The sequence below is a fragment of the Pogonomyrmex barbatus genome, unplaced genomic scaffold (assembly GCF_055798465.1).
Source record: "Pogonomyrmex barbatus isolate J1 unplaced genomic scaffold, ASM5579846v1 scaffold2, whole genome shotgun sequence".
Classification (NCBI taxonomy): domain Eukaryota; kingdom Metazoa; phylum Arthropoda; class Insecta; order Hymenoptera; family Formicidae; genus Pogonomyrmex; species Pogonomyrmex barbatus.
Window position 1 is genome coordinate 10,784,757 of NW_028297116.1, and position 27,976 is coordinate 10,812,732.

At 37.8% G+C, this 27,976-nt stretch overlaps 4 protein-coding genes across 8 annotated transcripts in view; 2 read left to right on the forward strand and 2 right to left on the reverse strand.

Moving 5' to 3' along the window:
* The first annotated feature begins 943 nt into the window (after window positions 1-943).
* On the forward strand, window positions 944-6,573 carry LOC105425665 (CD63 antigen-like). Its single transcript, XM_089076387.1, has 5 exons — window positions 944-1,160; window positions 4,290-4,478; window positions 4,581-4,751; window positions 5,089-5,319; window positions 5,492-6,573. Exons 1-5 carry the CDS (start codon window positions 1,086-1,088, stop codon window positions 5,687-5,689), a joined length of 864 nt encoding a protein of 287 aa, XP_088932513.1. The 5' UTR covers window positions 944-1,085; the 3' UTR covers window positions 5,690-6,573.
* LOC105425664 (alpha-ketoglutarate-dependent dioxygenase alkB homolog 4) lies at window positions 5,478-9,244 on the reverse strand. Of its 2 annotated transcripts, XM_089076386.1 has the most exons (6): window positions 9,105-9,244; window positions 7,618-7,743; window positions 7,430-7,522; window positions 6,907-7,331; window positions 6,667-6,813; window positions 5,478-6,541 (listed from the first exon to the last, which is right to left on the reverse strand). In XM_089076386.1, coding segments are annotated over exons 1-6 (894 nt in total). In that variant the 5' UTR covers window positions 9,207-9,244; the 3' UTR covers window positions 5,478-6,540. The 2 variants fall into 2 exon arrangements, with proteins under 2 accessions (XP_088932512.1, XP_011634828.2); XM_011636526.3 differs by lacking the exon at window positions 5,478-6,541 and having other exon boundaries at window positions 6,561-6,813.
* The window catches only part of LOC105425661 (uncharacterized), a 91,150-nt gene continuing 72,278 nt past the window's right edge, over window positions 9,105-27,976 (reverse strand). For 2 of the 4 annotated variants that reach the window (XM_011636522.3, XM_089076381.1), the window contains exons 7-13: window positions 27,171-27,959; window positions 17,772-27,078; window positions 17,138-17,254; window positions 16,870-16,983; window positions 15,920-16,675; window positions 15,489-15,647; window positions 9,105-15,314 (exon numbers count right to left, since the gene is read on the reverse strand). In XM_011636522.3, coding sequence (XP_011634824.2) covers window positions 15,186-15,314; window positions 15,489-15,647; window positions 15,920-16,675; window positions 16,870-16,983; window positions 17,138-17,254; window positions 17,772-27,078; window positions 27,171-27,959 — 11,371 coding nt within the window. In that variant the 3' untranslated portion in view covers window positions 9,105-15,185. The remainder of the gene's footprint in view (window positions 15,315-15,488; window positions 15,648-15,919; window positions 16,676-16,869; window positions 16,984-17,137; window positions 17,255-17,771; window positions 27,079-27,170; window positions 27,960-27,976) is intronic. The other 2 variants (XM_011636524.3, XM_011636523.3) reach the window with 2 other exon arrangements.
* Window positions 9,614-11,589, forward strand: PGRP-S3 (peptidoglycan recognition protein S3). Its single transcript, XM_011636525.3, has 4 exons — window positions 9,614-9,748; window positions 10,290-10,497; window positions 10,832-10,950; window positions 11,080-11,589. The coding sequence occupies exons 1-4, from the start codon at window positions 9,694-9,696 to the stop codon at window positions 11,262-11,264; spliced, it is 567 nt and encodes a 188-aa protein (XP_011634827.2). The 5' UTR covers window positions 9,614-9,693; the 3' UTR covers window positions 11,265-11,589.

The window sequence follows — 27,976 nt, forward strand, 5'->3', positions numbered from 1 at the left end:
TATAGTTTATTATGTATAATATACATGTATAATATACATGTATAATATACGCAATTAATACTGATATTAATCCGCAAGTGTTGTGTGATTTCTTTTGACGTAAATGCTCATGTGTCAATTTAATCTATGTTTTATTTATATCTCTTATTATATATCTTATATATATAAAACAAAATTTTTCATATCTACTTATAATAAACTGAGACATATGTTTTAAACATAAAGTAATAATAATTTTTAAGCATTAGAAAATAAAAATTATAAAAAATAATTTGCACAATATTTTGATTAGTAAATGCAAGTGATTTCCAAGTTTAGATCTATTTGACCTTCTCTGCTCGAGAAGAGATTAAATAACCCTCTTATTTAAAAAAAAGGATTAAAATAAAATAAAATGTATAAGAACTATATTTTTGGTAAAAAATTTTTCATATAAACACAAATAAAAAAATTTTCATAAAGACATATATATATATATATAAAATTTTTGTATTCATATATAAATATACAATTATAGACGAAAGCATGTTCTTAAAAAATTTTTTATCGGGTTTATGGGATTCTCTATATATAGATAAATAAATAAATAAATAAATATATTTATATATGTATACACGCCATCTCTGTCTTCATAATTGGGTTTGTATATTTTATATATATATATATATATATATATATATAATAAATATAACAACCTTGTAGTGAATACTTCATTGGCACCAATAAACGCGGCCGACTCGCGCGCGATGTGTAATTCTATAGTTTATCGCTTTGTCATGTTTTCCTTTGTGCTATCGCGACTTCCTTATTCCTCCTACTCTTTCTCTCTTTTTCTCTCTCTCTCTGCTCTTGTTTAGATTGCATGTTCTAACAAACCCAAATCGTTCGTGCTGGTATCGCGCGCGAAGACGTCGCCATGCGCGATCGTACGTTTTCGTGGCTCGTTATCGGCCAGTAGATAACGCTGCAAGCCGACGCTCACCATTGGCATCGGCAATCGGTGTGCTAGCTGGAAGTGCGAAGGTGCGCGCAAAGTCGCTCGTGAAACTACCATCTGCGCCCGGGAGGAGCCAACGCGAGGCAAAATGGCGGCCACGCATCTAGACGTCGGCCTCCGCTGCATCAAGTACCTGCTCTGCGCGGTCAACTCTCTCTTCGTGGTCTGTACCGTGATGCAAAACATCATTGTTTCATACCGCTCGCACAGATCTCCATCGTGAGAAATCCCTTCGACGCGCGTCAATCGAGGGAATGATCGCGAAAAGATCTTCACGGTTTTCGACGACTGTCTTTGTTTATTCTACACGACGACGAAGGAACGAAAGGAAGAACGTTTCGTAGATTTTCTAATAATTTGGAGTATCGCTAAAGATTTCGAAAAACGAAACGATAGCGAATTTGCTCTACGAAGCCTTTTGCGTTATCGCGCGAACGTCGTATCGGAAGAGATATTTTTGGAGGATGAGATAACGTTCGTGCATTACGACTTTTCCAAATATGTGTCGAGTCCTTGCCAATGACTTTGCGACAAATCGCGATGATACCGAGGGAACTCCTTGGAAAATATCCGTTGCGACACACAGAGACGATTGAATTGCGCATCGCAGAGAGAGGCCAGGTGTCCTCACTAGACCATATCATATATGCAACACATCCCTATATAATTATTGATTGCTATTGCACGACCATATTGAGGATGTTTGAATTACAAAAAGAAAGCTTTGTGCTGCCAATTATTAACAATTCGCCTCCGACATAGCGAAAGAGTCGCGTGTATATTTTGGCCCATGTTTTAAAAAATCTCTTTTATAAAAAATAAAAGTGCCTCTAAAAGTGGCTTATAAACTTCTGATTGGCTATGAGCCGCTTTTCGAAAGGTCGAAAGTTGGATCCCTCGAAATAAGAAAATTTTCATGAAGAACATTTTTTACGCGCGTTCGTGTAATATCTATGTATTTGATTCATAATATATATATATATATATATATATATATATATATATAGACTTGCGAATTTGAATACAATATTGCCGATTTCTTAGTTCTCTATCTATTTCTCGGATATTTGTCATCGATACAGCTGTTAGCGGACGTTCCGATAACATAAATGGCAATTTATTGCAAGAAAAAGTGACTCATTAGATATTTATTTTTCGCGTACGCGTACGTGGCAAATGTCTACGTTTCTCCATGTTCAACAATCTCGGAATTCAATATTGTAAATTATGAAATTTATAAAAAGATATAGTTTAATAATAACATACATACATTATTTGGAATTATGATATTAGAACCTAGTCATATCGATTAAATCGATTTTCAGAATTAAAAAATCCATTTGAGATAACATATCGGGTCACTTACGCTATCCGTGGTGATAAAAAAAAAAAAAAGATTTAAAAGAGGGAAACGGTGCCATTCGAGTGAAATAAGGCGAACAACAATAGGGCGAAGAGGGCAAGTTTCTCCGGCTGATGTTGATATCTTTTATTACGTCCTTTGTTCCGTTGGCTTACAAAGAAAGCGATGTGGGCCACAAAGTTCGAGTTTCGTTGTTAAGAGAGAATGCACTTTCGAACTGCGGTCGATATCACATAGACACAAGGCTATGCACTGCTGAATTATTAGGGATGGACGAACCTGTAGAGCTGCGCAACTCGATTAACATGTATATTCCTTAATTGAATAAGGGAATGATAATAGTAACAGCGTTTCTTCCATTCGTATTCTTATCGATACCAAATATGCGGACAATAGCTTAAAATCATGACAAACGAAAATATAGACGATCAATTTTGATGCTAAATATGTGTAGAGATGTATTGTCTAGCATATAGAAACGCTTATAAATTATTCCTAAGCGCTTATGCAAATTTCTAGCTTCTTGTTGCACATAAAAGAAAACACGCCTAGAAAAGACAGTAACTGTCGAGCAAGACTTTGTTTCAACCTTGATATTTGAAATCTTATATTTAACGAGAAATTGACGATATGAAAATCTTTTGATTGCTTTCAAGTAGACAAAATATATTACCAGAAAAGCGTTTCAAATATCTTACGTTATACTGTGCCTACCTAGGAAACTTTGTGATCGCTCTCTTATCAGCAGAGATAAATTTACAATCTTCGCAATCAATATGATGCCGGAATATCGTCATGTGATTTTAACAAAATTGACTTACTTGGGTACATGAGTGTGAAATGAAAATTTTGAAAGTTGCATAGATCGGGGTAATGATTAGATTACTCCAAAATCAAATAAGATCATGTTTGACCTTTGATCTCGTTATTGCCGACAAGAGTAAAAATAAATTTGTAATACGCATCAGCTCTTAATGGATCGTCTATAATTATCCACAGTTTATTTAATTAATTAAAATTAAAAGTCTTATTTATGAATCTTATCTATTCTCGACAACTTGTTGAAATGTCCTTGAAATAATTTCACATTTTATTTTGGATTTTCAATGAGACGATAGGACTTAGGTAGACGTATAGAAATCATAAAAAGAGCAGCTTATCGTAGGGAATTACATAGTTTGCTTTGTAGAACAAATAGAGAGCGATGGCGACGTGTACATAGCGATATACTTCACAAAAGTGTCATACCTCCTTTCTAGTCTAAAAAGTTTACGTTCAAGTGAGGACGCATGTATTATATAACTAATGTCAGGGAAACCGCGTATTATACTATTATAGAAATGATCGAAACCTAGAAGACTATGTGCATTGAATATGTGTTACGGTATATTATACGTTTACAAGTCGTACATCATGCTCTATATTTCAATCGTCGCTATAAGTGGAAGTAATACTTGCACTGGATTGCAATAACTATATAGAAATGAGGGAGAGATTCTTATAAACGTATGAATACATAAAATTCTCTTCCAAGAAATTCAGAAAGAAAACATTTCAAGATAAATTTCTATAGATGCTAATAAAATAATTAATCTTAATTCATTCAATATTAATAAAGGAATTTTAATATGATCTTTAATTTATTAATATATCTCTGGTTTTTAAATGAGATAAAAATTGCATTTCTTAAATTACGTTTAGATAATTAAGATATAAAAAATATAAAAATATTAAATCTATAATTTTTGCTGAGAAAATGATTAGTAGGTAAACTAAATAGATAAGTTTTAGTATTGTGCAACCAATAACTGTTTATGATATATTGCAAAGAAACAAAAATTTTTCTTAAAAACTAATGTAATGAAAACAGTTAATTAAATCACATAATAAGATTGTTACATTGCTTTCATCATTATTATATTATCGCAGTTGACAGGGGTGATGATAATATCGGTTGGTACGACGATCTATGCTGTTTATGAAAACTTCTCGCATTTTCTGGATCCGAGTTATTTCTCACCAGCCACACTTTTGATTGTGGTTGGAATACTTATCTTCATAATTGCCTTTATGGGATGTTGTGGTGCACTCAGGGAAAGCACTTGCATGGTTCTTGTGGTAAGTGACAATCGAATATCTTGTATTTTTTACTTTACTTCAAATATTCTCTCTTAATCCTCTCCAACATATACATTACGTTTATGTATACTCTTTTTTTAGTTTGCTGTCTTACTGTCATTTGTATTGCTACTGGAACTTGCCGCCGCCATTGCTGCGTATGCCCTGCAGGATAGTATCAAGGGTCTTCTAGCTGAGAAGATCAATTTAACGATGCATCAATACGAAAAGAACGAGGAAGCCAAGTTTGCAATCGATTTTATGCAGTCTAGGGTAAGACGATCACTACATAAGATCTGTGTTTTTATTGTACTGAACCACTAAGATTTTCCCTCTTGCTTTCTCTTGCTTTTTTTAAAGCTAATTTATTGTTATATTTAAAATGAAATATATATCTGTATATTTCATTTTAAATATAACAATAAATTAGCTATAAAAAAAATTTATACATAAAAAAATGAAAAATTTATTAAAACAAAAAATGACAACTATTCTATATATATATATATATATATATATATATATATATATATATATAATTTTCAAGATAGTATTGTACTGTATTCTTCGCAGATGTAGAAAGAAGAATTTTTAAAAATATTTTTTACAGTTACGTTGCTGCGGGTATAATAGCTATATGGATTGGAATCACGTACCATTCAATAATACACATATGGATGTACCTGACTCTTGCTGTGCATATCTAACAGACGAAATACCTGAGCTTTCAGAACGTTGTTATGGAAAATATCAGGAGGGCTGTATCAGCCGCCTTTCTATTATTATTCATCGCAGCGCACTATACATTGGCACAGGAGCCGTAGCGATCGCCCTAATTCAGGTTAATATAGATTATTTTTTTTTTATCTAAATTTTAATTACATTCCCTGAATAATAAAATTTGCTAAAATTACAAAGTATATCTGCAGGATAAGTGAAAATGACAATATACTAAAAATCTCAGAGTTTATCCATGTAAATAAGATTGATAGTCACTAATTATTTTTTTCCAGTTAACGGGAATTATGTTCGCATGTATGCTCGGTCGAGCTATTAGGCGTCAAAAGACAGAAAGAGAGAAGCGTCGTTGGGAATTACGAGAAAATCTAGTGAACGGTTATGAACCATTGGGAAAATCAGATCCCATAACTACATTTCCCGTAGTGTATATGTCGCCAGAATATCCATTAAAAGGCGATCAGAAATCTTAATATTTTGATATAAAAATCGAATAAATGTACAAAGTCAAATGTATTTTTTTTATTCTTATTGAGCTCACAAGAAAAGATTTGCAAAATTGAGTAATGAGGAAATCAGAGAAATTTTATTTTCTATAAAACAACAAAAATAGAAGACAGTTTATGAAAAATGAATATTTATATTTAATTTTTATAATAATCTGTAAAATTAAGAATAAATCTATTTTTATAATAGAGCTCAGTAAGTTATTGTCAGATAGCACAAGAAAAATCAGTACTTACTACCAAATAATTGTGTGATTCATAGATTAATATACTTTTTCTTAACTAATATATGATATACGGACAGTCTGATTGTTGCTTTAAATAGTTTGCATTCCAATGATTAAATATTATGACGTTCAAGTTTTATAATAATATTTTAAAATAATATTTTATTGATAACATTTATGAGGATTGTAAAAGATTACAGACTGTTGCAGAAAATGTTAATGTTTGCTATATTTTATTAATTCATTATAAGATGACACGTGGCTTAATGCCTAAAATGATTAATAATCGGCGATACCGGCGTTCAAATCCGGCTCTCACTCTACGCGTTTGAAAACAAGTGGGAAGTCATAGAAGATACAAGTAATGCAGATCTAAGTAACATAAGCTCTGTTTTTATAGCTGAACTTGAGCTACACTTGTAAATGAAATAGATATATGTTTCAAATTTGGTGATAGTGAGAAAGAAATTATAGTATGATCCAGTACAGCAACAAAAACAGGTCTATAAATCTAAATAACATCAAAGATACTACTAATCTTACCCGTTTTCGTAATAACTATCATTACTAATATTACTATTAATGCACTGTTCTGTAAAAATAAAAATGTCTTCTATTATAAAATAGTATTTATTGTGCCATATAATACATCCTTAAAGAATATTATTTTTTTATAAATAAATATAATTATTTAAATATATTTCCTATTAACATTACCAAAAAAATGAAGTTTGCCTCAAAATTTCAGAAGCATCTTCTTGATGCTCTCCATTTTCAAGATACGGAGGCGTTAGTTCGCGATAAGCAAGGCAAACGCGCCTCGACGTGACATCTTGTCGAAGTACAGAATGTTCCCATTTATATCTATCAAAAATCATGTATAATATTAATTCCATCAAAAAACCATGTATAATGCGTATTTTATCATGATAATATTCATAAGCAGAATATTTATACCTTGCTGGACCATATAAAACCATAAGTGATCTCGCAGGCATTGGTAATCGTACTACTATGTTATCATCAATGTCTAGAGATGATGTATTATCGTCTTCGTTTAAAATTGAATTATATTTTGAAACGCAATCTAAATTATATCGTGTTAATGGTCCATTGTAAGGAGTCATAGTCAAAATAGAATCGCCGAGAACGTTGACGGTTACTATGCGTTCACCCCAGATCCAGCAGTCGTCTATATGGGGATCAATAGAAGCACCTCGTTCAGGATTATATTCAAGTGAACATTGCTCGACAGTTTTAAAACCGTGTAACAATGGTATTTCCTCAAATTTACTCTGTACAAATCGTGTAGTCTTGGGAAAACCATTAAATGTTCCTAATTGCAACTTCTGCTTTTTAAAGTTACATTTTGGTCCAAAATTCTATAAATTACACTATCTTAATTTAAATTTGTAAATATATGAAATATAGATATTTTATATATATAATTATATTTTTTTAAATGCTATAGAGATATTACCTGTTTTCTTCTACCACTTTGTGAGGCTTGCCAAGGAAGATCATCGAGCGCTTCTATAAGCTCCTTAGCTTCATCTTTGTTTAAAAAATCTAGCTGAGACATACATATAATACTAATAATACTGTAAAAAAATTACACAAAAAATTACACACACACATACACACACAAAATAAAATATATTATATTACCTTAATATAAACACCAGGATAATCAATTAAATTTTCTCCATGATTAGGATGTTTCTTATATACATCTATATCCCATCCAGGTGTTAATTTATCACAATATGGACAATAAATATAACTTTTGTTTTTCTAAAAGATACATATAATATATAAATATATCTTAAATTAGTTAAGAGAGAAATCAGGTACTAGACAACTATATGTTTCACATATACATATTTCTATATAATTGAATAGTCAATAAATTTCTATAAAAGAAGGTATAACTTTTTCTTAATTTCAATTTATGTTGAAATAGTTGATGTAAATCAAATATATTATAGAAGGATAATATCAAGGTAAAACAAAGATCAAAATATAAATGCATCTTTTTATACAAAAAACTACACAAACTAGTTTTTTTGGTATTTTAGATAGCTAAAAGTAGAGACAACAAATATGGTATATAACAGACATAGCAAATGGAAAAATCAACTAAATAATAAAATTCTCAGATATGAAGTTTTTTGATTCATATCTTTACAAAAAGAATAATCTTTTTCGGTATGAGAAACAATATTTCTAAGTAAGAAGATACAAGTTTCATAGATAATTGAATATTCAATTTTTTACACACATACACACATATATGTCTTTTCTTAAATTTAATATATATATTTTTCTTAAATTTTATTAAAATATATTTTAATTTTACTGTTGTCGAATTTAATTTAAAATTATTTAAAGATTCAAATTTATAGATCATTTTTTACAGCTATTTACATGTTATTCCTTCATTAAAGTCCATCAATATTCCATATAATTCCTTCATTAAAAATTCATTAAATGCTTTTAAAAAATTTATTAGACAAATATTCTTAAATTATACATGAAACATATAAATATTTTGTGAAAGTATTTTGTGAAAAAGATTTATATTTCTTCATATTATGATTTATTTTGTTTCATTCTTGGAATATATGCTTTTAATAAACGCAATAAAAAAATTAAATTTTGATTTGTCTTTCTGTTTAAAAATTGTAAATATTCCAATATTTTTTAATATCATTCTAACTACATCAAATGAGATTGTACCCATAGGGTCTTAAGAAAATATATGTATTTTATAAATAAAAATGATTCCTAAAATTATTAATAGCAGAATTGCAAAGATTTGACGAAGCATGTGATTGTTAAAAGTAAGCATGTGATTGTTAAAAGTAATCAAAATAAAATAGAAATAAAAATTGACAATATATTTATTTCCATTAAACTACCAATTGTTGGCAAGCAAAAGAATATTTTGCTTATGAGCGCTTGTAATCAGTTTGGAATAATGTATCATCAATCATTATCATCAAATACATGTATTGGTGAAATAATCAGGGAAATCCCTGACGTTAATGTGCTTCGTCGTTATTGTGTTATTGTTCCCGAGGAAGGAATCTTACGGCTAATCGCGGAAAATTCCGATGTCAAGTATCATCGATAGGTTAGGAGAATCTGAATACCTGTAATTCACTCATCAGGTCTGGCTTCGAGATCTCGTATTCGTCTTCGCAAATCAAACAAGAACGTATTCCTTTGCAGCCGCATGGTCGGACGGTCTCCATTTCTTCACCGTTTTCTTTTCTTTTTTAAAGATATCGCGCAAAAAAACACACGAAATGACAGCCTCGGCGAACGCGTGTCCGAAAGTCGATTCTCGAAAGCACGACGAGTTATCAATTTGCCATCGTCGATGTATCGATTCGAAGGAGAAACTTGTTTCTCATTAGATTATCAATTTAAAAATTTCACTCTTAATCATAATTTATTTTTAAGATAAAAAGAGAAAGAGAAAGATATACTTATAATAAAAATTGTTAACGCGATTATTAATAAATATTGTAATTTATTCATCCATCAATATGTAAGAAATTAAGATTATTTTATGTTTTTCCTTGCTGTGATCAAAAGTCGTGTTTCAAAGAAACGAAAAGATTATTCGATTCTCATTATCACTTCGCCGTAGGTCGCGACCCGGGACACTGTGGGCATTATATTTCAATCTATCGTCATTCCTCGTACATAGTCGTGCACGATAATTTCGCATCGAGAATGACATCGAAAATCTGCTTCGTATTTTTGCTGGCCATATCCGTCAGTTTCGCTAGTAAGTATTATATTTTTTTATAATATTTCTAATTATTTTGTGAAACATCTCGTTTACTCCTCTGTATATCCATATGAGACCTTTCTGTTTTCTTATAAATCAATAGAAGAAAAAAATAATGGAGCTTCGTTCATTCCATATTGCGTTGTTAATATTTATTTTTCCATAATATAAAAAAATATAATATAATAGAAAATATGTAAACTAAATTGCAATTGTGAATATATATGTAATTAAATAATAAAATAATAAAAGTTTTCCATTTTTGCAACATTATTTTCATATTCTCTATAAATAAATAAATACACACATACATACATTATATATCTATATGTATAATGTAAAAATATGCTGCAAAAGTGGAAAATTTTTGTTAAAATTATTATACGTATTTTATTTTGTTACTCCGAATAACAAGGAAAAGTATTTTTTTCATTTCAAAAGGAGTTAAATTTAAACTTTTAATTTAAACTTTTTTTTAACTTAAAAAGCTTTCTTTTCTCAGGCAAAAAAATCATTCTTTTTTTTATGTTTTTGACAGAAGTCAAGTGTCCCAATATCATCACTAGGAACCAATGGACTAACGTACCCGCTGGAGATGTCAACTATTTAATAGTACCGATACCTTACGTGATAATACATCATACAGTCACTCCAGAGTGCGACTCTCGCCAGAAGTGTTCAACTCGTGTTGATAATATCCGCAGTTATCATATGGACCACAATGGTTGGGATGACATCGGTTACTCGTAAGCTACTTTATCTCGATTACCAATATTAATTTTTCAAATCATCCGAGTGCGAATGATAAATTAAGTACTCGTCGTTATCGTCTTATGAATATTTTCGTCCATTGAATATTTTAATTATATTAGTGATAACGTTTTCTTAACGAATAACATAGAAAACGATCTTCGTAATGTTTTTAACGATGATCATTTGCAACCTGTTTGATCGCAGATTTAAAGTAGTACCCGCTCTACTACTGTTTGTTTTTATATCGCGTTTGTTTGAATTTTTTAACAACATAAAGAATGCACATGGAAGATCATCTGTTAACGATTATTGCTTTTGTTTCTAAAGATTTTTGATTGGCGGCGATGGAAACGTATACGAGGGATGCGGATGGACGCGCGAAGGGGCACACACGTACGGATATAATAAAAAGTCTATCGGCATAGCTTTCATCGGAAATTTCGAAAGTAAGTGATAAATTGTGATAAATTGATAATATGAAACGTATTTATCATTTCTACGATGTACATCTACATCAATGCGTATTCCTTTGGTTCGTTTGGTTCTATTCCGGTTCTATCTCCGTTTCTTTGCAGATGCAGACGCTAGTCAGAAAATGTTAGACACCGCACACGAATTAATCAAGTGTGGAAAATCCCAAAGAATCCTTCGAGACAATGTACGCGTGCTCGGCGCAAAACAGGTGCGTCAAACGCTTAGCCCTGGAAATCAGCTCTACATGCAAATTCAAAATTGGCCCGAATGGTCAAACCAACCGTAGACCGGCACTTTGAAAATAGATATGCTGTCGATCAAATCGAGATTATCGAGTTTCATACAAATAAAATATTAATTGCTTAAAATCAAAACGTAAATATATTCGTTACTTCTATGATAGAACTTAAATCTCTTTTAATACGACTTTACGACGGGTAAGTTTTGTTTTTCTTGCCGCAGTGCTGATCACTGTTTATATTAACTTCGTTATGTAGAACAGGCTAGAATATTAAATACTATTCTGTAATAATTGTCGTAATCTTGGCGAAATTAACAAAAAGTATAACGAATGTAAGACCGTAAGAAATATACGTCAATGTTCGAGGTAATAGTTTGTGTTTTATTATATTACCTTTCTAGCGAGAAGTCCAGCTCCTGATCTAATATAAAAAGAAAGTTCTTAACATACGTTTTTTTTTTAACGCATTAACATTTCAAGAAGAACGCATGTAGACGGCGCGGAAATAAATCGTGGAGATTGTGACGAATTTAGGAGATGGAACGGTGTGACGTCGCAACGTATATCAATTCTATTCAAGTTTCTCATTCTTTTTTTTTTTTTTTCGATTATTAAGAGATCACGTAATTACTAATATACAAATGATACATTATCACCGAGAGTTCTCTTACACAGAATAAATATATTGCGCATATTAGCAGGTTTTTCAAGAATGACGCAATCGAGCCGTGCTTAAGTTTTTTTTCTTTTTAATCATAGTTATTATTATCGTTAATATCCATATAATTATCAATAACTACAGTAAAACACAAAACAAAAAAAAAAAGATATAGTGATATCTGTACATTCTCCTTAAATGATTAACGTAAACATTTTTTTGTATACCTTGTAGCCTACAAATAGGAAGAAACTAAACCATAATATTCACAGATATTTTACAAGATAGATGAGGCCCACCGTCGGGCGCACACATCGCGCGACAGCGGCGCAAGAAACATGTAAATCCTGCGCCCGTACGCTATATGACTGGCTGCAGAAGAAAGAGCGAAGGAGAAAGCACAGCGCTTCTTTGAAAATAAACGGGACGTCGCGCGACACGTGCACACGTTCGTGCCTTACATACTTATTCATAGCAATAATATATACGCGTTTCTCTTGTTTTTTTTTTTTTTTATCACCTCGCTCAATTATACTTCTACACTGTACATATCCACAACGCATCTTTTACACTGTACATGCACACGCTCCGCGAGTATCCGCGCTGCCTTAAAGTAATTGTAAATTTCAGGAATGGACGGAACATAATGGTGATCGCAATACACGCGCGATCCATTGCCGAAAATAAAATGAACGATGAAATGATGAATTCATCGAATAGTCAGTTGTTTATAAAATTAATAGCAAAACAGAGATGAGAGAGTAAAACAAACATTGAGATGCTCGCTCCAGCATTGTGGTTACATGTATAATTTTTATAAATCATGAAATCATGATATATCGTACGCATTAGAACTGTAAATACTTGGATAATATTTCATTCGAATCATTATCATCCGATTTAAACTCTTACTTAAATTCAAATATCTGTTTACGGATTATTCAAATTATTCAAATCTATTCTATTTATAAAATGCGCCATTCATAATTTGGATAGCGCATTTCGGTCAGTATAATTAACTGAATATTACAGATCTTACTGTGCATCGTTTTCTAACAAAATGTTAGAAAGAAAAAGAAAAAAGATTAAGCTTGTCGCTTCAGAGAAAAAACAAAATATTTTAAATAAAAATATTTATTATTTATAAATTGTTGTCGAATTAGAATAAGTGGATACGCGTTTCGTCCATCCCTGATACTTTTTCATGAAGATTTACTCTCTAGAGGCATACGCCCTATGCGCAGTAGCATAATATCGTAAATAGATATAAGTTCCTTAGTTTACTTAAAATGTTTTTTTTTGACGGCTTGGTGTGATATAGCGTAATCTCTGGTCTCTATACACATAAGCGCATTTATTATCTCGGACACGAATGCTAAAGAGTCTATGAGTCGTCGTACGACGGAATCGAGGGATGGGGTGTAAAGATAGGTGTACATTCGCGCATGCGAACGAACGATGAACGAATAACGAATGCGGTCCAAAGACGCTAATTCGTTAGACTTTGCATACGCTGCTCGTTCGTCGTTTGATTCCGCTCGAATATATCCACATCTTATAGGATGGAAGTGTGTATGGGGCGGCGTCAATGGTCAATGAGATCGGTCATACTATTTCTCTCAGTATGACAAATAAGCCCCATTCGTCCTTAAATGTGCAGATTGGTATGCCCTAGCTAGCCTGCTGTAATAACGTTAATAATAATTAATAGCAGCGGTAATAGTAGTGGTAGAGTAGTAGTAGTAGTAGTAGTAGTAGTAGTAATAGTAGTAGTAGTAGTAGTAGTAGTAATAGTAATAGTAAGTAGAGTAGTAGTGGTAATAGTATAGTAGTAATAATAGCAGTGGTAATAGAGTACTCGTAATAATAATAATAATAATATTAATAATAATAACAATAATAAGAATGGGTAATGATTAGTATCACCAGAGCCGTTTATTAAACTAAATTAAATGAAATTTCGAATTCGAATTTCTCTTGTGAGAAAGATCGATTTCCTATTTATTTCATTTTGAAATTTATCAAAAGTGTGTATGTGTATATATATATATATATATATGTGTGTGTCTCTCTGTCTGCATGTTGGAACTGTATCGACACTGGCAACACCGGAAACACTGGCGATGATATTAATAATAATCATAATAATCATAATGATAAAGAATAAGTAGCAACGTTAAAAATCTTTCTTCTAAGACGTATAACGCTAAGAGTATGCTAAGAGTAATAATAATAATTCACAAATTCGCATCCTGCTCCGGGTAATTATGATACACTATGTTTGCAAATGGATAGATCCACGAATAGATCGAAAATTCTACTCGGGTAGCCCAACTTTTTCTCATTTTTCTGTGCTAGATGTCTAACATTATAATTTACATTCTAATTCGACACGACCGACGGCGGCAGCAGCAACGGGCAGCAGCAAACTATCAATTACAAGTAATATAATACATAGTTATTTATAATAGAGCAGTATTATACAAAAACACATCACATACCGCGCGGACCATTTAGTCGGGCATCCCCTTATATGTTTTTTATACTTTTTGTCGCCATTTCTTCTTCTTCCTCTTTATACGCAATTATATTATCGTTAAATACTTAAAATCACAGTAGTTATGCCCTCGGTGGCTCGCTTAATGTATAATTTACACAATTTATCATTAACGCCTATAAACCTCACTTAAAATAGCTCCTGTGTAATAGTGATGAGTGTACGTTAAGGGTTTCTCTTATTCGGTATTCTCCATCGAATTTATCCATCTAGAGCAACGGGTTATTACTGTTCCCTCTATAGGAAGGACGAGCGTAAGTAAAGCGGGCGTCGTGTGACGAATCGAAGGTCTTGTCTTGAAGGCTGGGGTTGTGCCTGACTCGCTTGTCAGAAAGACCAAGAGTGACGTCGGTCGATCCCACAAACGTTGTCAATGATTGACGCGAGTCACAAGCCGAAATAAGGAAAGAAAAAGGACAAGAGAACGAAACGAGCTTGCCTGCGCGAAATTCATCGAAGAGAGGCACGCACGATGATAACCCAAGTGCTAACCTCGCTTCACTGCACAACCTCGTGCCTCGCTCTTTAGGCCTACGATCTAAAAGATTGGCTTACCGCCAGGTTCTGTTTGATTGTCACTGATACAACTCCAGAAAAGGAGCTCTTCGTCTTGAATACATCCCTCTTTTTATCGCACAACTACGCATGTGTCAGATGGACACTTCAGGCTTCATGCCATACGAAGCGTCCTGCGGTGCGTGAAGGCGAGAGATATGAAAAAGATCATAATCCGGTAGATCACTAATTGGCCTCAGACTGTGGCGATGACAATTAATAAGTGAGCGATTTTTGCAACGCGATGATGTAGGTCCGGTGCGATTCTCGCTAAAGTCTCATGCGCAAAATCACAAGATGGGAAAATGTGAACTACGTATGCCGCCTGAAATACAAGAATAATTTATAACATTACATATTTTAATCGTCATTAAAACAGAGAGAGAAAAAATTAAGAGACAAAAGACAAAAATAAAGTAAAAAATATCTGATATAAAAAAACTTCTAAATTCTCTTAAATGGAAAGACTTTAATCTTATATGTAACAAGTTTATCTTACTTGTTGAGATCCAGGTGCTGCAATGTTTACAATTCCAGCAGCTTGCTTTTGTTGGAGATACATAATAAATCCGGATTGAAGATTTTTGCTTTGCTGTAGTACATCTACTTCGTCACGGCCGCAAGGTAGTGCCAACAGCATACAATGTTCATCTTCAGTCTAGACATTGTAAATAATATGTATATTATAATATATAAATTATATATGTTATATGTAAATAATATATATAAAAATAGTTTCACATTTAAAGTTCATTTACAGCATACATACATACATATATATATATATATATATATATATATATATATATTTTTTTTTTTTTTAAATCTATATTAACAAAATCTTTTCAGATATAAATCGTTTTCAATTAGAAGTAAATTTATTTTAGATTTATAACATTGTATAATTCTACTGAAGACTGCGATACGTACCTGCATCTTTCTTGCTACGCCCTCGACTTGAGTTTGTTCCAATCTCATTCTTTGAGCTATTCTCAATGGCGGTGTGGAGCCGTCACTGTTACACGGCAAACTATCCCTGGCCACTCTAGGATTACCGAAAACAAAGTGCATTTGTACCGCCGCCTGATCGTTCTTGAGTGCCAATAAACCTTGCCACATAACCGGATGACGTTGAAGTAGCATCTGAAAAGAATCCGCTTGCGGTGGCACTTGAGACGCGTAAAGCGGTGGAGTGACGACCTGATGTTTCCTACACCTCTCCGGCGTGGGAGCTCTACCCATCTCAGGCGGGGCTTCACTGGCAGCCATAGGATATTGAGAACGCAAATGGGCAGGTGGTGGTTCGTAGTAACCTGGTCTAGCCCCAGCTGGTGTTCCAGGTAGAGATGGATTATTACTTCCTGTATTGTATTGTGGTGGAGGTGGTGGTAACGGTCTCATTCCCCCGTGTAACACGTAGACTTGAGCAATTTGTGGGCTGTCGGTAGTACGATCCTGAGGTGTTCTCGTGCCCCGTCTCAATTCTAAAGGAGGACTGTGATTGTCTTCTATACCAGTCTCGAGTTTCGGATCTAAAGGTAAGTGTGGAGATCTTGTTCCTGGAATGTGATAAGCCATGCGAGGAGTCGTTATCGCTTCTTGTTGCACGCGGAGATATTGATACTGGAGCATCTGAGAATGTAAATAGTGATCACGAGCCAGTCCTCCGTAATGATTGACTTCACTCTGAAAAAAGAATTATTTCTGATAAGTATTTATATCAAAATATCGTCTTGATGTGTTAATTTATTAATAAATTCGTAATAGCATTTCTTAAAACTTCATGCGATGCGTCGAAACTATAATCAATGTCAAAAAAAAAAAGACTTCCATATAAATCGCACAAGCATTTTATTAAAAGAATATTAGAAAGTAAGTACCTGTGAAGTATTAGCGTGATGATGGGCGGGTGGAGGCAATGGAGGGCTCTGGGAACGATGCGGGGGAACAAGACCATACTGACCCCCTGGTGGAGTAGCACCCGTACTTCCATGCTAATCGAAACCAAACAAAGTTAGTTTAACCATTTTAATATATTCTTGATATCTTTACCATTTCATTTTATTTAAATACGTTATTTTTAAATATAATATTTAAATATATATTATTTAATACACACAAATTGATGAAGATTAATTAAACGCTTACCAGTGGAGCCTCGTACGTTGGCATTGGTACACTGCGACTTTGTGGACTTGCAGTCGGCACCATGATGCAGCCAGACATTGGTACTTCCACTTTTTGAGGTTCCATCGGTCCAGTGATCTGAAATAAATTTTCAAATTAGACTGACTTACAACAGCGTGTCTATTCAAATCCGAAAAAAAAAACTTCCTGAGAATTCCCTGATTTTGAAGACAATTTGTTAAAAATTTCAGATAAAATAAAAGTATTTTTAAATATGTTTTATAAATAAATATATATTTATTAAGCAAAGTTCTGAATATTTCCCATTCATAAAAATTTATAAATCATAAAATTAAATATCACTTAATTGTATTTTGTACGATTTATAAACTTGTATGAATGGAAAATTTTTAATTGTTTTAATAATTTGAAAAATTTTGAATAAAGTTATAAAGACTCTAAAAAATAAATATTTTATATTGCATAAAGTTTTTTATTATATTTTATTTTAAAAAGCTACAAACAAAAAAACATATAATGCATAACTGGTTGAGACAAAATTCAATTTTTATTAAACTATTAATTTCTGTCTTACATATTCTTCGAATTTAAAATGTTTCAAATATTTTTTTAATCGTAAAAGTAAATTACGTACAGGAGCTTTCGGTCCCGATGGTCGAACACTGTTGACACCAGTTGAAATTTGCGGATTGACGAGATGCGGCTGCGTAGATGGACTCGCTACTGTTCCAATCGGTGGCACTACACCTTGTAATAAATGCGTTTTCGGATTGAGCGGATGAGGTTGTCCATTGATGCCCTTCAGAGCAGTGGGCTGTGAGACCGATTGATGGATTCTTGGTGTTGAAGTAGTGACGTTTACACTAGTAGGATGCATGTTTATTGGCATTTTCTGCGACATATTTACTATTGTCGACGTTTGTTGCTTGGCCGCTTGAAGAAGATGCTGCTTGGGATTGGGTGGTGCTCCAGTGTTGTTAAGCACGGGAGACATAGGTTGACCTTGTTTCCCGTTCGCTGGGGCCAGCGGTGCTGCCTGTTTCGTACGTGGGCTCAAACTGGGCGACACAACTCTGCCAGGTGGTATTTGCAGATTGAGACCTTGTATCGCTTGCGCAGGTGGCTTAACAATGTTCTGTACTATTGTTTGGTTGGGTAAACTTGGCGCTACAGGTTTTGTGATGACCTGCTGTTGAGTCGATGTTATCAGCTTGCTGGCATTCAATACATGCGCCTTGAGACTCGTAGGTTTCGCTTGTGAAGGAGAAGTAGATATCGGCTGTGCCGTCGTAGTTGGTGCGATCGTCGCAGTCACGGTAGTCACGATGGTCGTGCTTGCTGTCGAGGATTGCGCAACAGTAATAGTAGAAGTTACTTGTATCGCCGGGGATTGCGGTTTCGTAATCACGCTAGTTTGTGGTTGGGCAGGTTGATGAAGTGTACGCTCTATAACGGCTTCTTTCTTTGGCTCCGCCGATACTAAGACAGAACTCTCGGAAACTGGCTTCACTCGTGATGTTTCGCTCGTCGGACTTGCGGCAGGTAACCCACCACCTCGAGATTCGCCAAGCGCTCTGTTGGTAGCTTGCGCTTGACCAGATGACGTGGACACAGGAATGTATTGACCCTCCTCGGATTCTCTCATCGGTATCAGCATTCCCGTGACTGGATCGATTAACGTCATCGGTTCGTGTGAAATCGTCTTCAGTGGTGCTGGTGTAGCAACCTGTACCGGCTCTTCCACTTTCGGGCTTCCCGGCTTCTGAACCGATTTCGATTCTTCCTTGTTTGAAACTTCTTGTGGCGTCGTTATTTCCTTAGCCTTTTCTTCTCCACTGTCATCGTTATTCTCGGACGTTCTTCTCGCTGCTTTACGGCTGCTTCTAGGTGATTTGCGAAGTTCCGTCAGCGGCGCGACAGGTATCTGTGCCGTATTACGCGGGGCATTGTTATGCCTGGTACTTCGTCTAGTAGCGTGTACGTTGCCGCTGTTACCGCTAATTAGTCCTTTATTCGTAGGTGATCCACGAACAACATCTTCGATGACATCGTCGACGGTATTGCGACTACCATCTCGTTCTGCCAGCCTTCTGGATTTTCTTGTATTAGCAGCCGGGGAGACAAATTCCTCCGGCGGCACCTCTTTGACCGCGGCCACAGGTGTCGCCGGCTGTGCATTCGGTCCCGTCACGTTGGGTCCGGGAGATTTAATTGTAAGAATAAGTCGTGGACGACCGGCATTATCCTCCTCACTGTCGTCGTGGAACTCGTAAACGTCAGCCGGCAATTTATTCTTCTCAACATGGTGTTTGCTACCTCTGGAGCTTCTACCACCTCGGCGATGAGAAATAGCGCTCGCGTTTCTACCGCCCCGCCTAGTGGTAACTCCGCCGCGACTACCACGCCTACTCTTCGTTCTGCCGCGACGACTCCTTGTACACTCATTTTCACACGTTTCCGCGCTCTCATCTTGATCATCGGCTGAGACGAAATTCTTTTTGCTGTCACTCTCCGTCGATTCGGTATCGAACCAATCGGACTCGTTTTTAGTGATGTCGTGCGAGTCGCTATTTAGGCTCTCGTTACCCTGTTGAGTTTCGTCATCGCCGTCATTACCTTCGCCGTCGCACAAAGCATCGACCTTCTTTATGACACTTTCGATATTCACCTCCTTCGCAGACCAATAATCGCTATCCTCTTTGCTATCAGTTGGATCTTCCTTGATATCGATAGCTAGAGGATCTGTGCTCGGCTCTTTCAATAGATCTTCTACTGGCTCTTCATCTAATTCAACTTCATCAGTTTCCTTTACAGTTTCCTCTTCCTTAATTTCATTCACAGGCTCCATTTTTATAGGAATTTCTGTTTCGAGTTTCGGTACTACAATAGTATCTGTAGGTTCAACTTTAGGAACGCATGGTGCAATTTCCGTATTGATGACTTCTTGATTCTCTTGTTTCAATTCTACGTTTTCTTCTTTTATAGATGGTGGATTCAAGGGCTTTTCGGATTCGGTTACATTACATGCAGCTTCGTCTATTGTGTCCTCCTGTTCAACATCGGCTGGTTCCTTCTTTATTTCGTCTATCGGTTGAATAGATTGTACAGGTGGTGTAAGTTGCATCGGTTGAGCTGTTTGATTAATCTGCGCTTCAGTGTCTAACTCCATTTGTTGTCCCGGAATTATACGTGGCTCCAAACATTCCGGCGTGGTTTGCTCGTTTATCGGTGGCGTTGATATAGAAGATGCAGTAGATGGTACTACCCTAGTTATTATTGTCTGTGATACCGTCGATACCAACGGTATGTGAGATTTCACTACTTGACTTTGAGAGACGGGTGACTGCCTCTGACAAGCAACAGGCGTCTGCGGGACAACGCATTTGTCACTAGGTACCGACGGCGGTGCGTTCGACGTTACTTGCTGGGGAACTACAGGTACTACGGTTTTTATTAACGGTTGATTCGGAGAAGAGGCAGTCGGTGGGCCTAATATATGTATGGATTTGTGAAGTAAATGAGGTTGACCGTGAGCCACAATCACAGGACTGGGAGTAGATGAACGAGGAACGTGCGTAGTTAAAAGTTGAAGATTCGACACTTCCTGCTTTTGTCTTGGCGACAACAGATTACTATCCGTTGTGATAGATACGGACATCTGTTTTTGCGTTCTGGATGACATTGTGTAACTATCCGTAACATAGGCAGGTTTGCCAAATACTGGACTGGATGTACTGGCATTGATCTCGATCTTTGCCGTTTCAGGTATATACGTGGGTGGTTGATTCGGCGAAGGAACTTTAGGAGAAGTTGACGCTTTGTTCGTTGGCTCTGGTATAACGGCAGGTGATAATTTTGGTTCTTCTAGTCTCTGCGAAGGTTCGTTTGGATTTACAGGAAGTAACGTTTCGATTACGGATTTGCCGCCTAGAGAAGAATCGCGCGAGCTCTTGACCTGTATACCGGATGCCAATGGTGGTACCGGCATATAAGGCCGCGGTGGGATGTTCAGGGTCAATGGTGGCAAACCGCCACGTGGATAACCGGAGACAGGTGCCAGCATTCCCGATGCGTGTTGTATCACTGGTTGTTGAGTCGCCGCAGTCGAATAAATTTGCTGGATTGTCGTTTCCGGTCTTTGAGCGGGAATGGGTACGCACACTGCAATCTTGGTAGGTGGTGGTGGTGATGTCGGAGGTTTTCTCTTTCCTACATTGGATACGTGTGGATTCAATGTAGGATTTCGTGACCATTGTCCGTTAGGTGAAAGCGGCTGAGAGACGCGTGGTGATGGTTGCGATGGTACTAAAGGTGGCATTCTCGATGGAACCAATGGTGGCAATGGTGTTGTGTTGGAAGATGACGAGCAGGAAACTGTCGTAACATTTTGCATTTTGGGAGAAGCTTGGCGCATCGGTACCATTTGAGATTGCGGGGATACAGGAAGCCTCTGATACAGAGGTTGCACGGTGATCGATGACGGCCGCGAACTCGGAACAGAAAGTGATTTGGGTACGTCGCTTGTAATCGGTACGCTACATGGTACCAGCATAGGCTGCTTATACTGAGGTGGTGGTGGCGACGCAGAGGTTCTTTGTACCTGCACTGTTCTCTCTGGATTGGTAATGTCAGCATTTGATTCGGGAGTTTCTACCTGAACAGGCTTCACAGGTTCGCGTGGTTTGCTGTGTTCGTTTAAACTCCAAGAATGAGCGATCACAGAAGTCGGTGGACTCTGCGGCTTCGTTACTGCGGATGGTAATCGCATCTCAACTGATTTCTCGGGCGCTGTTAAGACGGGTGCTATAGGTAACGTCTTTGACGGAGATTTGTAGAATGAAGGTATATCCGGTGTCTTTGGTGGTTGTGTAAGATCAACTGTCTCATAATTCGGATCTTCCTCCGTGTCGGTGTCAATTTGAAGATCGTGCTCACTCTGTGGTGTATCTGGTTTTAGATCCGCATCACCTTCCCCCGTCGAAGCATTTAAACTTTCAACAGCTTGCTGCATTTCTTCGACATCCTCCTGAGGTGCCTCGGCTGGTGGCCCAGCAACCTCATCGACTTCCGTTTCCTCTTCTTCGCCTTCATACGAGAATTTCTCCGTCGAGACACCAAATCTTTCTTCGAGTAATGCGGCGACGGCATCTTCCGTTTCTTCTTGCGATATTGCCACTCGCGGTTTGTCCTCATTCTGAGCCGGGGGCGTCGTTGATACAGATACTTCGGATTCTTCTCTGCTATTACGCGATTGACAATTGTTATCTCTTTCATCCGGCTCCGAGATGCTTTTTACGGCGTTTTCGTGGATAGTCTCGTCTATTTCTATTCCAAAGCCGGGTATGAGCTTGTCTTTCTTCTTTTCTGATTTAGAGATCTGAATGTTACTGGTTACAACTGGAGGAGTAATCGACGGTATGGTCGATACGTTAGAAGTTACCTTAGGTATAGGGCTCAATAATGTTTCTCTAGACGTAGGCAAGTTGGGCGATATTGTCTTAGATACTGGACTGCTCGCTCTCGGTGGACTAGGTTCAGCACCCAAATAAGGTAATTCGCCGCTCTTTTCGTGATGATGATGGTGATGGTGATGATGATGATGGCAATCCTTCCGACTACGTTCCTCTTTCGACTTCTTTCGTTTCTTTTTCTTTTCCTTAATTTTCTCCGGCACTGTCGAAGGTGTGGATGGTTCGACACTGTCATTATCATCGGTAAATCGAAAGACATCGTGATCATTGGTTTCGGCTGTACATGCAGGAGTAGTCTTCGGAGAGCTTGGTATACCCAAGAGTTTCGCTTCGATCTCTCGCCCGGCTTCGGCTAGATCAACGCTATTCTCATCCTCCGGTTGATGACGTCGTTTCTTCTCCGTCTTTCGTTTTATTCTGTCCATGTCGAGCGAACTACGACCACCATCGCTGTCTGAAGCATATGCACTGTTTTCCGAAGTCATGTTACCAAATCTGTTGAAGAATGTGTTAGGTGGACCATCATCAACATCATCCGAAAGAGGGCCGAAGATGTCTTCCATACGTTGAGAATCCCTCGCTTCTTGTCTATTGAGCCTCTTTCGTCTAGCTTTAACTTTGTCTTCTCCATTTCGATCACGTCTCTTCTCCTTTTTACTACGTTGCTTTTTATCGGTTCGCATTCTCTCTTCCGCGTTTTCCAATGTTGTGACAATCGTAGTAACGGTAGTCAATTCCATGCCATGATTCGGTCGACAATCTGCATTCGACGTAACAACATTGGCTTTGTTCTTATGCTCTAGATTTTCTGCTGGTTCAACTTTCAAGTTCTCTTCACTCGAAATGCTGTTCTTCTGACGTTTCTGTTTCTTCTTGTGTGACTTTTTCCGCGAGTCTCTCTCGTGATTATTCACCACTATCGTGGGATGATTCGTACGAAAACCAACTGTAACTCGCTCGTCTTCATCGGATGTACGAGGTTCTTCTTTGATATTCGTGTGTACGCTGTTTACAATAACGTTCGAAGTTTCCAACGAATTTTGCTTTTCCTCGGTATCAGCAAAGCCGAGATCGACGTCGCTCTCGAGAAATTTCTCCGTCTTTACAGGCTTGCGAACCTTGTTGTTGAATGATTCCTCTTCCTCACTAGTGTCCGAGTGAATACGAGATCGCGAACCCTTTCTCGATTTTGTTCTTGTCGAATCCGATTCGGAAGAAGCCTCGTCCTCGGTCAAGGCTTTGCTGCTCACTGAATCTCCATCCCACGACGTGCTCTGCTTTTTCTCCTCTCGTCTGGCACGACTTTGCTTCAATTGCGAAAATTTATCCTTTAGACGCACCTGACGCTTCTCTTCTTCTAGTTTTTGCATGTTCTTCGTTGAACGAGCCTTCACCTTGTCGTACATACTAATATAAGCAGGTTCATCGTCGACAATATCGAAGATCGAATGCTTCTTAGCAGGTTCATCACTGTCTGTATCTGTGGCCGATGGATTTCTCGCCACTTGTATCTCGTGAGTAGAAAGACCGTCGTCCACATCACTGTGAGAATTCATTGTAGATTGCTGCTGTTGATGATGTTGTATGTCCCTCGTATGATTTGTTCCCACAGATGATTGTTCAGTCGATGGACTCGAATCATTTCTCTTTGACAGTTCCAATCTTGACAAAAATTCTTTGTCAGATTCGTGTGAGACTCTTGGACTACGTTCTCTCGTCTCTTTCTCCGATCGATTCTTTTTGCTCCTCTGCTTCTCCTTATTTCCACTGTCTCTCGAGTTGTTTTCCCGTGTCGATTCACTGTGTGTCCCGTCTCTGCTATCCTGCGTTGCATTGTTGCTTTCCTTACTGTCACGACTCTCTCTACTCTCTCGACTAGAACGATGCGAGTCATTACGATGCTTGCGATCTTCAGATCTTCTGTTTTGCCTAGACCGGTCTTTGCTGTCTCGCCGATGATCTGAAAGCTTTACACGTTTAGCGTCCTCATCCGTGGGACAATCTTGTGACGAACACCTGCGCTTGATCGGCACTGGTGCTGGAGCAATTTGACTCTGAGATTGAGTAGTGGGATGTAGATGATTCTCGATTGATTGCCGTCTGTTATCATCGCGTTCTTTCTTTTCTTTATCTTTTTCTTCACGGTCTCTTCTCTTCTCACGCTCGGCCTTCTCTTTTTCTCGCCTCTCTTGATCTTCGCGTTCTCGTCGCTTCTCCCTCTCGTGTTTCTCTCTTTCAAGTTTCTCAAGCCTCTCCCGTTCCTCTTTCTCGCGTTTTTCTTTTTCAATTTTTTCTCGTTCCTCCTTTTCTTTTCGCCGTTCACGCTCTAATCTCTCCTTCTCTTCCCTTTCTCGTTTTCTTTCTCGTTCGAGACGTTCCTTCTCTTCTCTCCTCCTTTCTCGTTCTAACCTATCCCGTTCTTCCTTTTCTCTTCTTTCCTGTTCTTCTCTTTCCCTTTTGAGGCGCTCCTTTTCTTGTTTTTCGCGTTCCAATCGAATTTCCCGTTCTTTTCTTTCGCGTTCTTCGCGCTCTCTTCTTTCACGTTCTTCACGTTCCCTCCGTTCTTGCCGCTCCTTCTCCTCTCGTTCTCTCCTTTCACGATCGATACGTTCTTTCTCTCTTCTCTCCTTTTCTTTAAGTTCATTCTCCTCTCTTTCCTTCCTTTCACGTTCTCTTTCTCTTTCTTCCCGTTCTCTTCTATCTTTTTCTTGTCGTTCTTTATCTTGTCTTTCTTTTTCTCTCCTCTCTTCGTCTTTTTCGCGCCTCTCGCGTTCCTCTCTTTCTTTTTTCTCTTGTCGATCGCGATCTTCCTTATCTCTTCGCTCTTGTCTATCACGATCTTCTTTATCTCTTTTTTCTTTTTCTTCTCGTTCTTTCCGTTCATATCTTAGTTCTTTATTTTCCTTAAAGTCTCTATTGTGGTTATCCGTATTGCCGATGTCACTTACGTTCGAACTTTCATCCCTCTCTTTGCGATTTCTATCAACATCGGCTTCTTCCTTCCGTGATCTTCTTTGACAATCTTTCGTTTTATTATGTTTTGATTCCCTAGTGTCCTTTCCGTCTCGGGAATCTCTGCTCTCTCGACTGCTACCGCTCGTTTCCTTCCTCAAACGAGACCGAGTTAAATCTGTGGAAGATGTGGATAATGACGATGAAGAGGAAGAATTGGATGAGGATGTTATGGAAGACGATGGAGCTATCGAACTGGTAGTAGTCATGGAAGATATCGCGCCCGTTACAGACATCGTCGTTGTCGCTGCTGCCGCTGACGAAGTTGTCGCAACAGATATCGCTGTTGTTGTTGCAGTCGAGAAAGCATCAGTTGACGCCGCAGTCACTGTTGGTGACGGAGTAGTCGCGGAGATACCCAATCCCCGATGTGTCGAGGCTCCAAGATTGTGAATACTACCTACGCTACCACTGCTGCTTAGAAGACTACTGGCTGATGCTAAACCACTACCATTGCCACTACTGGCTGCCGTTCCGCTAACAAGACCGATTGGTAGAGAAACCGGTGGTAATTCAGGACTAACTGTCTTGATAGAAGTGCCAGGTGTGATCGGCGTCGCTGGCGTTGGATGTATGCAGTTATGTTGCACCATCCGCGGGTCACTCTTTAGTGTCGTCGAGGCCATCGAGGACGTCGTCGGAGTCAGACTCGCGGACAATGACGTATTAATACCGACTTGACTAATCGAACTACCGCTGGTCGGCTGTACCGGCGGATGACTAGGAAACGGATACTGCAAACAAACTTTGCTGGTACAGCCGCCAGTAGTAAGACCAGCGGTGCTTCCGATCATGGAACTAACGCCAATAACACCAGTAAATTCTCGTGGTTCATACTTTTCACTAAAATTCTCTAATCGTTTCGAGTCCTCGTCAAATACACTTCTTTTTGCAAGAACCGACTTTACAATGTCGGAAGGTTGCACTTCATGAAGATCCATATCGAGCAGTTTGTGTCGAAATCGGAATCTTTCTGAAGCGCTAGCATCGAGTTTTGCCAGGGCGTCACCGCCAGCAGCACTCAATGCTCTCGAACCGGACCACTTTTCATATTTTTCATCCAAAGAGCGTATTCTCTCTTCTAGACTAGGGGACTGCGGTGCTGTCTCGCTGTCCGAACTGGTTGGGCTCGAACTGGCATGTCTAGGAGGCGGTGAAGCCGGCGGTTGTGGAGCGGCACGAGGGCTGGGAGCAGTAGACAAGCTGGCACATGGCGGACTAGCAACTTTGGCGAGGCTGGCACTACTCGATCGAGTGCTGCTGCCATTGTTATTATTACTACTGCTCGTATTATTGTTGTTGTTCAACATTTGTGCCGCAAACCTTGGTAGAGGCAACGATAATGGACCCTCATGACTCCTTTCTCTAAATCGTCTTGGTTCACTTGGTACCAAATTCTCTGGTCGCTCATCAACGAGAGGAGTACCTGGTCGAGATCCATCATGATGCTCGTGATGTCTAGAAAAATATCGTTATAGTTAAGTTTTTACAATTTTTAAATTCTGCTTTATTTTTCTAAATCATAATTTTTAAATCATAATACAATTTACCTGCTAGTGGCATCCCGACGACGTTTACAAGGTCCAGGACCCCTGCCCTCGCAACTACCTCTCCTTGTGCTATGGTGCACCACTACTTTGCTATCACTAACGCGCCTAAAGTCCATGCCTTTTCTATTAGAGTGCGAGGTAACGAGTAACGACGCGATTTCTGGCTCGTCGTCTTCACAAAGTATAGTCGTCGACGAACTGTCAAGCTTCGCACGTTTTTTCGGTACAAAACCGACCTCGTCGCCGCTACTATGACATTCCTCGAGTTGTTCCAATAAATGAACACGCTCCTTTTGGAGATGTCGAATATCGGGCGGAGGTAATAATGGTGGTGGTGGCGCAGGTGGATCGACGCTCGTAACGACGCTTTGAACTGTATGACGTCGCGACGGTGGCGGGCAATCGTCGTCGTTCAGTTTGCCATCGCTGAGAACACTACTCTGATAATCGTCGTGACTCGCACCACTGCCTTGACTGAACTCATCAATGCAGCGCAGCCGTCGTAACCCCGGTTCACCGTAATCACCATCGTAGTAAGAATCCTGATAAGATCGTCTGTTACTTCGTGACATTGCCGTCGGATGAGCTGGACTCGCACCTGGTGTACTACTTCCAGAAGTTCGTGAATAGTTCGCCGTTCTCGATCGCGGGGGCGTGTCGTAGCGCGTGAATCTGTTGCTCGAACTCGTCACTGTCGAGTCAAAGCTACTACGCTCCCGCCTAGAAGGAATCCTTCGAATCATGAATGCACTCGTTTTAAGTTCTTGATTATAACTCGTGAACTTATAACTGTAAGCATGCGTTTC

Excerpts from the sequence above, each read along its gene's own strand:
- LOC105425665 (XM_089076387.1), top strand. The coding sequence starts at position 1,086 with ATGGCGGCCACGCATCTAGACGTCGGCCTCCGCTGCATCAAGTACCTG. Across the intron at positions 1,161-4,289 it reads CGGTCAACTCTCTCTTCGTG|TTGACAGGGGTGATGATAAT; the intron begins GTCTGTACCGTG and ends ATATTATCGCAG. Across the intron at positions 5,320-5,491 it reads TAGCGATCGCCCTAATTCAG|TTAACGGGAATTATGTTCGC; the intron begins GTTAATATAGAT and ends ATTTTTTTCCAG.
- LOC105425664 (XM_011636526.3), bottom strand. The coding sequence starts at position 9,206 with ATGGAGACCGTCCGACCATGCGGCTGCAAAGGAATACGTTCTTGTTTG. Across the intron at positions 7,523-7,617 it reads ATCCTGGTGTTTATATTAAG|CTAGATTTTTTAAACAAAGA; the intron begins GTAATATAATAT and ends TGTATGTCTCAG. Across the intron at positions 6,814-6,906 it reads GTTTTATATGGTCCAGCAAG|ATATAAATGGGAACATTCTG; the intron begins GTATAAATATTC and ends GATTTTTGATAG.
- PGRP-S3 (XM_011636525.3), top strand. The coding sequence starts at position 9,694 with ATGACATCGAAAATCTGCTTCGTATTTTTGCTGGCCATATCCGTCAGT. Across the intron at positions 9,749-10,289 it reads CATATCCGTCAGTTTCGCTA|AAGTCAAGTGTCCCAATATC; the intron begins GTAAGTATTATA and ends TGTTTTTGACAG. Across the intron at positions 10,951-11,079 it reads TTTCATCGGAAATTTCGAAA|ATGCAGACGCTAGTCAGAAA; the intron begins GTAAGTGATAAA and ends GTTTCTTTGCAG.